The sequence below is a fragment of the Sycon ciliatum genome, chromosome 8 (genome assembly GCF_964019385.1).
Source record: "Sycon ciliatum chromosome 8, ocSycCili1.1, whole genome shotgun sequence".
NCBI lineage: Eukaryota > Metazoa > Porifera > Calcarea > Leucosolenida > Sycettidae > Sycon > Sycon ciliatum.
The window spans coordinates 14,366,703-14,376,961 of record NC_088650.1 but is presented as its reverse complement, the minus strand read 5'-3'; the positions used below and the strand labels follow the sequence as shown (position 1 = coordinate 14,376,961).

The window sequence follows — 10,259 nt, the reverse complement described above, 5'->3', positions numbered from 1 at the left end:
CTGGCAATCATTGCCCGAACAAGGCAAAAGGAGATCTTCGCCCGTACAAAGCAACACGATGAGAAACCAGGGTATGATAGGAAGATAATAATAATAAAAAAATAGTAATTATTTAATAATAATAGTAATTAATACACAGGTGTGGAGATGTCGTGTGTGCAACTGTGCATGCTATGCTACTCCATTCCGATATGCCATGCATGGATTCTGATGATCCTGTCAAAAAATTAAGAATTATACCGGTACTGAGTATTTTTACAACTGCCTGTTTACTTGGGCCTGGTCAGACTGCGGCAAAATCGAAATAATCCTAGGATTATAATCCGAATCTCCATAGTAACTTGCCGCCAGAGCGGCAAAAGCGAGAGTTGACGCTCCAAAAAAAAAAGCAAGAACGGACCACGCTTTTATTACTGGTGCGGTCAGACAATCCATGTCCATGTCACGTGAAAATACTTCACACAAATAAAATTAATTAGTTAGTGGATATCATCATGAATCATTGAATGGGTGCATGCAATCATGTCAAATCATATGCAGGGGCGTAGCAGCCGCTCCGGCTTTGGCCGGACCACGACCACCATAGTAAAACAATGCCAAAAGTGCCCAGAATGCAGGATTTTGCACCCTAATTTCAAAAAATTACGGGGGCAGATCCCCTCCCCGGCCGGACCACCGCCAACGGCGGTGCTACGTGCCTGATATGGACAATGCACATACCAGTAATAGTATTTCAAAACAGCAGCCGACGACAAGAAGCAAGACATATTTTTGGAACCAAGGAAGCCCCCCCCCCCCCCCCCGAAGAAACACGTAACTTCAACCAGTATGGCAGTAAGTTTCAGTGCTGGATATTTAGCATACTGATTATGTTGCCGGGTAGAAATGATCAATATTGACAACACAATCGGAAAAGAAAGCAGGAAATAATTTCCAACTTACTTGGAAAAAATGATACAAGCGAATAAAGGCAAAATATATCAACTAAAACCTAAGAAAACCCTAAGAAGACGAGAATATTCATTACGTCTGCAGGACTGAAAAGGGAAAGACGAGAATAAGCATACATAAGCTACGCGCAAGCAATCGCACAGACCGAAGCACACAAAGCGGAGCAGAACCAAGCCAGCTAAAGCCCTGCATTGAGCGCCAGCAACATCAGCAAAACTGAGCTCGGGGCGAAGATCAAGTGCGCCATACGGGTAGTCAGTAACAGGGTTGGACACGCATCATACACCTAGCCATTGCAAGCAAGCCAGCCGGCCTGTCATCAGCTAATGCCATCCATGGTCATCGTGATTGCGGGTGTGGTGATTGGGAACGGCGTCACTTCTTGTCGTCGTGGACCTTGCTTACCTGCTCCATGTCGTCATGTAAGTCCAGGATGGCCTCCTGCAGCGTCACAGAGCACACGGACAAGCACAAAACACGAGTCGATGTATCAAGATCAGTACTGAACACACAAACACACACACACACACGCTCCCTGAGTGTGCAACTGCATCGCTTAGCATTTCATCAAGATTCCTGCGCCACATTTTCCAGCTGGGTTGGCAATCTGAACTACCGGTACGCATACCACGAAGCACAGGAAAGCAATCGGTACTCACCACTGCTCGGAAACATGGCACAGTAGCAGGCAGGATGTATATCTTAGTTTTACCAGACTAACTCTCAGCAGTGCACAAGGAGATTGTACTAAGTTTACTACAAGACTGGTAAAAAGTAGGCCTTCACATTTTCAGTACAGTATACATTTATAATGCAACGAACAAGATCACAGAAGAACGGTACCAGCACTCAGTCATCCTGTAAACCGCCCAACATCCGCGTCACTAAATTTTCGCGATTTCTTAGAACCAGCGAGTTTGCGATGGCAAAAGTTCGCGAAACACTGGGGCCACTTACAAACACCCACTGTTGAAGTTAGATTTCACGCGTCACGCTCTTCTCGCAAAAATAGCGAACATTAATCCGTCGCGAATATTAGGCAGTTTACAGTAGATGGTCTACGAAGCAACGAAAGCGGCTGCTTGCACGCCAACAAGGCCCTGATGGCCATGACAGACATATACCTACATCTACAATTCGCTTGCTGAAAAGATAATATCTACTGTTGCCTGATGATTGCGAGAGCATGAAACTTGAAGTAGCAGCAAACAAGCCTTGATTGTCCTTGTTGTTCTGCTCTACTCAGTAGATAGATGACAAGACCATTGCAAGGAGGCAGTCATGCCAATGCCTGAGTACCTCACAGGAAAGTTATGTCAGTACAGGCATTTAAAAGATCTGTGGTGTGGAGCGAAGTGGGTGGATATCTGCATGCACTGTCGAAAAGAGGGTTACCGCACACAAAAGCGCCAGCACAGAACAATCTTAGTTTGTTAGACAAACCTTATGCTTGCGAATCTCCTCCTCGTGCTCCGCGATCAGCATCTCAGAAGACTTCTTCTTCTGCTCCATGTACTCCCTCAGTGCCTTCAGTTGTTCAGCAGTCTGAAAAACAAACCAGCAACAGTGCAGTTGGTGTTACACGCCCAACAATGTTGTGGGACTTCATAGACAAGCGGGGTTTTTTCTCCATCTAATTATGACTAACCTCTTGAACAAGTACATCCTATTTTCTTGCAAAGTTTTTTTAGGAAAGACCAAACACATACACCCTAGAGACCAACCATGCCTGTCCTGGATAGGGAGGTATCCTGATTATAGAAAAATTTACCAATTCAATTGGCGATAGATCGTCATCATTATGAACATACTGATAAGTTATAACCCAAAACAAAAGGCGCCTACATCCTGGGTTGGCTCCCAAAACCAAACATAGAACACACAAGTGAAAAGACTGAAAAACACGGCGTGAATGTGACTAAGTGTGTGCTAAGGCCGGCTCTACAGCACGGCTCATCACGTACATGTACGTTGGCACTGAGGGGCATGTTGCCAGCACTCCCTGCACTGATCGGTATCAATACCGTGCCATGCAATAGAAATGAATATAAACGGTATCACTGGAGTGTGACGGGACAACGTATCCAGTGAGACATAAGTGACCCGGTGTCGGCGCCGGCGATTACAAATCTGTAAGTAGAGCGGCTTCACACCTATCACATGACCAAACGGGACACCATGTTGGTTCAAACTCCAGTCAACCCTGGCATGAACGGGTCACATGATGTCGACCACGCTGATTCCACTGTCCACACATGATTGTCATGATCAGTTCCTACACAATTTTAGCCACATGACAACGACGTGAAATTACTCTATACAGGCGCTCCACTCGTCGTCACTTCATGGTTTTCGACCATCTACCTGCTCATCAGTTGGACCAGAGTTTGGCGTGCAGCAAAGGAGGTGCAGAGGGGGGTGCTATGACTTTATACAAAGTGCACGAACAGACGCTAAAAGAACCGTGCAAAACAGAATCTCCCCTCTTACTAGGCGCTTCGTTACATGCTTGAACTGAACAGAACAATGGAACTCCCCCTATCTGGGCACTGCCGGTAACTCGGAACATACGCACTGACAGCATGCAAGAAAACAAGTGTCCAGATGATAGGCGTTTGTACCTGCTTTCTGAAGTAGGCTTCCTCCATGGCTTGCTCCCTCTCCTTGAACTTGCCACCAGTATCGCTGAGAAGACCAGAAAGACACACAACATACTAGTAAGCATACGCCAAAATCTCAAGACCCCCCCCCCCCTGACGTTTTAATGGAGTCGCGTTCCATCACATGCAAGCAAGGCACAGCAGCCCCCCCCCCCCCCCGTCTCAGAGTTTGCTGCAATATCCACACAATACACACAATACACATTGCAGGGAATTTACAGCCTGAATGGAAACTACTATATATTACCTGACGATGGCCAAGTGCCGAAACGTTGTAAAATAACGGAACTGGTTCGGATGTGATATGCAGCGCTATGGGAATGGGTGTGTCCACCCGAATTCTTTTCACAGATGAAGCTGCAGGAAGCCTCAGCCCTTCTTTACACTGGTTAAATTGTTAGATTAACTTCCCCATGCTTTCCTGTCTCACAGTATGACATTGTAGCATAGGTCTAAATCCTGCTAGATCCTAAAAGACTCAGAGTACACAAACTCATATCCATGACCATGCCGATCTCTGACTAGCTAGGTATTGAGCATAGCTTTTACACAGGAGGATGTGCTGTTTTGGGCATTGAAATCCATTGCGAAATCAAGCAGCCACGCGGCGCTGGCCTTGCACCCGCGAGCACTGTTGGTACATATTTACAGGGTGTGTGCGTGTGTGTGTGTGTGTGTGTGTGTGTGTTTTATGCCGATGTACTCATACCTGCCAAGTACTGAGAGTGCTTTTTCTGGATCGCCATGGCAAAATCCCGGGATTTGCCTTGGTTTTTCGGGATATGTCATATTTTTACCAAAAAATCCTTTTTCAACTTTTGATGGCACCAACATTTCGATAATAGATGATCGATGGTAATCATCGGATCACACTTACACCTGTTCAAGACTCAAAAACGGAGGTTTTTCAGAGACTGCTCATGGAAGGAGCACTAGGAGATCCACTGGCACCGGCAACTGGTACTGCAGGCTATGACGGTCCGGGATCAATAAGGACGTCATTTGAAGTGCTCCAAGTACAATATCAAGCTTGCGTCTTGTACAGTGAATTTCGGGATAATCGACAGGAATTTCGGGATCGCGGGAGTTCATCCAAAATTGCGGGATAATCCCGAAAAAATCTGGATACTTGGCAGGTATGTGTACTGCGTGTGGTGTAGACCAGGTGTGCGTTGGTGGTCGATTCACATGTCTTCGCCAGTTGTGTGGATTAGACTGTTATCTGGCGCAAGTCTTGAGCTGTCTCATTCAGATCTTGTTCACTATCGTTGCTATAAGAGACAATCTGTGGGTGCACATCCAGTGCATTTGCAGATTTGCGTGCTTCTCTTGCGACGGGCGTATACATGGTAGCAAGAGTACATAACCTCCCAGAGTGTGCAACGCCTGATCCAGCTCTGCATAGGGTCTTGGTCGAGCGGATTCGGATCTTTGCGTCATAATACCGTACACATCTGAGGGGAACCCGGGGAGTCGCGGGTAACAATGGTGCCCGCCTCGAGACCGGCCTTGCGCTGGTGTGGAGTGTACACATGACATCAGAAGATCCAATTCCGCTCGACCAAGACCCTATGCAGAGCTGGATCGGCGTTGCACACTCTGGGGGGTTATGTACTCTTGATGGTACATGGCGTGTGTGTGTGTGTGTGTGTGTAGACCAGGCTGAATAGTGACGGTCAATTCTTCAGCCTTGCAAGCTGTTGAACGGTGTAATCCCAGCACAAGTTGCTATGGCTTCTGCCGTAGCATTGCTATCATCGCCTCCGGCGATGGGCGTCAAAGGTCAAAGGTCAAAGGTGTGTGTGTGTGTGTGTTTTGCGTGAACTACAGCGCATGTACGCGCTAAGGTAGGAAGGGCGCCGGTCCCGGTCATTCCATCGGATTTCAACGCTCACAACAGTACATGTACTTACTGAATGCTCGGATACTGCGAAGGCAGAGCGCACTACACAGCAGTGGCGTAGCCAGGGGGGGGGGGGGGGGTGCTTTGGGTGCCCAAGCACCCCCCTCAAAAATTTCAGGTACCATTTTCGTACTGCTGTGGATCTACGCCCGCCCGCGATCGAGACTCGACGTCGACAAGATCGACGCCACACGACGCTGCGCTGCACGACGGGGCCCGGCCAACTGTATTACTAGTAGCGCATGCAGGTTGCACTTGAGACTGCATGCATGGCTGCACATGCAGTCATGTTCTCGCCGGTGACAGGCGCAGTAGTGCTAAATTATTAATTTTTAATACAATGTAGTACTACCGGTACTGTAATTTGAACTAGTACTACCGTGGTAGTATAGTTGTGTGTAGATCTTTGCCTTTGAATGTGAGTTTGGTCGTTTTCGGATGCACTGCGCATTGTACAACTACCGGTATATAGACTCGCACTTTGTGTAGCTAGACTTGGTAGAAGTGAAAGAGAAGTGTCAACGTCGTTTTGTGATCCACAAGTCGAATGGATTCTTATGAAAATGTCGATCTTGAAGTATTTCAGTCGAGGGAAGTCGAAGAGACCAGATACCAGTAGCAGCAGTGCCAGTGCCATTTCCGAATCTGACGAATCTAATTGCGAAATTGTCGAAGTCGAAGACTCGGAATAGCCGCAGTTGTCGCCCTTGGCTGTACCAGTAGCAGTCGTTCGAAATGACATCGGTACCTTCATGGAGGACATTGCGAAGGGTGCACCGCTCGACGACGACGTGATGTTTGCCCTGCTAAAGGACCATGTCCAACCGGATAGTTCGTTTGTTTTCCCGAAGAATGGTGGCCGGTCTTTTCAGCCCCGCTGGCTCGATGTATACAAGCCATGGCTGGTGTTTAGCCCTTCGCTTTCCGGCGGAGTCTGCGTTCCATGCTGTCTATTTGCAAATGCATTCCGAGGATCGTCGCTCGGTGTTTTGGCAAGACGTCCCTTGACGAACTTTCGGAAAGCACTGGCGCTCCTGGATGAGCATATGGGGAAAGCCTACCACCAGGACGCTGTGGTAAGAGCTGACGGCTTCCTCAGTGTCATGGAGGGGAAAACGAAGGACATAGCACAGCTGACCAATGATGGACTCGCGGCTAGGGTAGCTGCGAATCGCGCCAAGTTGGAGGCGATAATCAAAATCCTTATCTTGTGCGGCAGACAAAATATTCCTCTGCGAGGTCACAGAGACGCCAGCACAAACAAGGAGGCCGCGGATTCCGCAAACTGTGGAAATTTCTGGGCTTTGATGGACTTCAGAGTGGAGGCTGGTGACAAGATCCTAGCTGGTCATATTGCTTCTGCCCCAGCCAATGCAACGTACACGTCAGGAGATATCCAGAACCAACTGATCGACATCATTGGTGACCAGATTGCCCAGAGGATTGTTGATCGGGTCAAGGATGCTGGATGGTTCACGGTTATCGCTGATGAGGTGACAGATGTGGCAAACAAGGAGCAACTCAGCTTGGTGTTACGGTACGTGGACCTATCGACAAAGGTGGTTCGAGAGGATTTTGTCGTGTTCGTTGAGTGTGCAGCAGGAGTTACCGGAGAGGCCCTCGCTAAGCTGATCACGGATACCATCACCAGTCTTGGCCTTGACCTTGGCAAGCTCCGTGGACAGAGCTATGACGGAGCAGGCAACATGGCAGGAGCCAGGAAAGGTGCCGCTGCCCGTATCACAGAGAAGTACCCCCGAGCTTTGTACCTGCACTGTGCCTCGCACTGCCTGAACTTGGTGGTGCGGCGTGAACCTGGCGTGAACCTGGCCTCTATCTCCGACACCATGTGGTCCAGAATGGGCACTGTCAGGGCACGTCGGTAGTACTGGACGGGCGTATCTGCAAGATCGTTTGGTGCAGAATATGATGGGCGTCATCACCCGAGTAGCAGTTTTCTTCGACTCCCATCCGAAACGCCAGAAAGCGCTCGAGGCCGCTTTGAATGATGCAGACGAGGAACCTGATACATCCAAGGTAAAGGATCTCTGCAGGACACGGTGGGTGCAGCGACTTGATGCACTGGAATCCTTCCTGGCCCTTCACCCCATGCTTGTGGTCTGCTTCAATGCAATCCTGGATGAAGGTCCCCAGGCGTGGTCAAGAGATTCCATTACGGATGCGAATGGTTTGCTGACGGCTATCACCAACACCGACTTTATCGCAGCCTTAGTTATTGTCAACAAGTGCCTTCATTACGTGCGTGGCATCACCTCCAGTCTCCAAGCAGAAGCCAAGGACTTGATTGCAGCAATGCACGATGTGAGTTCCGTCACAACCACACTGGCAGAAGTCCGAAGAAATGTGGACAAGTACCATGGTGAGTGGTTTGAAGTGGTGAAGTCCGTATGTGAGGCAGTGCACGTTACGCCATCATTTCCTAGGCTGTGTGGTCGCCAGACCCAACGGAACAACGTTCAGGCCGATACGCCCGTCCAGTACTACCGACGTGCCCTGACAGTGCCCATTCTGGACCACATGGTGTCGGAGATAGAGGCCAGGTTCACGCCGCACCACTCGACCGCACTCCAGGGCTTCTGTGCCATCCCAGCACTGCTGCTAAAGATGTCCATGGACGCTGCGAAGTCCCAAGTACAGGAGCTGGTGAAGCTGTATGACGACGACTTTGTGTCTGGCCGTAGTATGGAGGCTGAGCTCCACTGCTGGCGCGTGAAGTGGGTGAAGGCAAAGGCAGAGCACGGTGAAGCTAGCTTGCCGACCTCGGTATCAGCAGCGCTACCCCACGCTTCCCAGATGTTCCCGAACATCCGCTGCCTTCTGCAACTTCTTGCAACCTTGCCAGTGACGTCTTGCTCGTCCGAACGGTCCTTCAGCGCCCTGAAACTGGTCAAGGACCGGCAGAGATCAGTGATGAAGAACTCCCAGCTGACTGGCCTCACCTTGCTGCAGGTTCATCATGACATTCCAGTTGACGTGGGTGCGGTCATCGATGAGTTTGCTCGCGGCCATCCACGACGAATGCAGCTGGTGAATGTATTGCACAGTGAATGATGCAGCGTACTGTGGTACATCTCACTCTGGCACATCTGGACTGTAAATACAAATCTCATGAGGCGGATTGAACATGAGCACTCGTCGGCAGACATACGTAACCTCTAATACCTGTATAATAAGATTTCCCCTGTATTATAAAATTTTCCTATCCTGGCTGGTATAATGTGCAGCAGTGTCCTGGTGATTACATGTATTCAATCGTGGATTGAACGAACTTCAACAATTGTCTGTATTATATTCTGGGTCTAACCACACCCTGTCAATCTCTTACCATCCAACTTCTGTAGCAAAGTACTGTGCGTTTCATACGATTATCTGACTTTTTATTGAATCATTGGTGGAATGGAAAATAATGAAATAGATGCAAAAATGAAGGATTTGGCACTCAATATCGAAAAATTTTCTGGGGGAGGGCCCCCGGACCCCCCCCCCATTTTTCGCACCCTTCGGGCACAGGCCCACACTTCCAGTGAGCACCCCCCTCAGCCACAATCCTGGCTACGCCCCTGCACAGCGCAACAGTTGAGCAAGGCTAAGGTTGTAGCTTGTTGCAGCTGAGTTTCATGCTCAGCGCAATCATCAGGCAACCTCGTTGTTGTACTGTGAACATGGCATTTAGAAACTCCGCCGGAGGGTTTAAAATGATGAGCGGCAGCTCATAGCTTTGAAGAAAGGTGCCACTCCAAATGAAGCACGACGCTTGATGATTCTCTTTCCAGTTCACTGAAACTCCACCAAATCGTCTATTCGAATTCCAACAAACATAGTCATTGGTTTTGCTAGCCAAACATGTAAAACGTATGTACTGAACTTGCAAAAGTGTGTGTGTGGGGGGGGGGGGGGCATGAGAGCTGGGCTCATGAGATGAGAGAACGGATGTTACTATGAAGAGCTCGAATAAGCTCCTAAAGTTTCACTAAGCATAGATTAGAGATCCATGAACTAGTACAATAGAATAGTGCTACTACTAGGACCTTTGAGTACATGTACAACAGTACTATACGCCGGAAGATATTCAAAGGAAATACTCAGGGCATGTTCAGTGGAGTTCTCACCTGACATGACCGCCGCCAGAGGAGAAAGGACCATCGCGAAGCACTGCTGCAGTGCGAAATCCTCTTGCCATGGTGGCGCTGCGAAGAGCAGAGAGTCGCATGAGAGACGCCATGGTGAAGCAAAGGTTTCACGATCCTTGAGTTGATGCAGCCAAGATGAAACACTTTCTGGTGTGGAAGAGAAATTTTGATTTCGCAAGAGTTTTTGAATAGATCTTCTGCATGGCTGTAGTTTTGAACGCACATGACGTGCATGCAGCACGCAGACTGTGTGTCCCGGCCTGGGCAGGGAGTGTGGATGCCAATGAGCCCGGCATCTGGCCTGGTTGATCAATGACCCCGGCCGGACCTGTACTGCGTAGATCTACAAGTAGTTAAGTACGAGTGTACTGTACCCTGGCCTGTACTGGCTGTAGCGCTCGGCCCGGTAAACATACCCGGGTATGGCACCGTACGATTTCTGATTTCTTCAATTTTTTTTTTTTAATTTGTGGAAAAGCGCGCGCCAGCTCATTACATGCGCATATGCATGCACTCTTCTGAGTCTTGCACGAGTCTGTTGTCGTGTTGATTGGGCATGTGTGCATTTCGCGATTCGCTCCATCGCGATGGATG

General features: G+C 48.9%; 2 protein-coding genes across 2 annotated transcripts; one reads left to right on the top strand and one right to left on the bottom strand.

Annotated features, from left to right (window-relative positions):
- Positions 1–835: 835 nt before the first annotated feature.
- Positions 836–9,844, bottom strand: LOC135823774 (ATPase inhibitor, mitochondrial-like). The gene is made up of 4 exons (XM_065336617.1): positions 9,645–9,844; positions 3,573–3,636; positions 2,395–2,496; positions 836–1,392 (listed from the first exon to the last, which is right to left on the bottom strand). The coding sequence occupies exons 1-4, from the start codon at positions 9,755–9,757 to the stop codon at positions 1,327–1,329; spliced, it is 345 nt and encodes a 114-aa protein (XP_065192689.1). The 5' UTR covers positions 9,758–9,844; the 3' UTR covers positions 836–1,326.
- On the top strand, positions 6,749–8,586 carry LOC135822950 (52 kDa repressor of the inhibitor of the protein kinase-like). The gene is made up of 2 exons (XM_065335791.1): positions 6,749–7,323; positions 7,373–8,586. Exons 1-2 carry the CDS (start codon positions 6,822–6,824, stop codon positions 8,584–8,586), a joined length of 1,716 nt encoding a protein of 571 aa, XP_065191863.1. The 5' UTR covers positions 6,749–6,821.
- Positions 9,845–10,259: the final 415 nt, after the last annotated feature.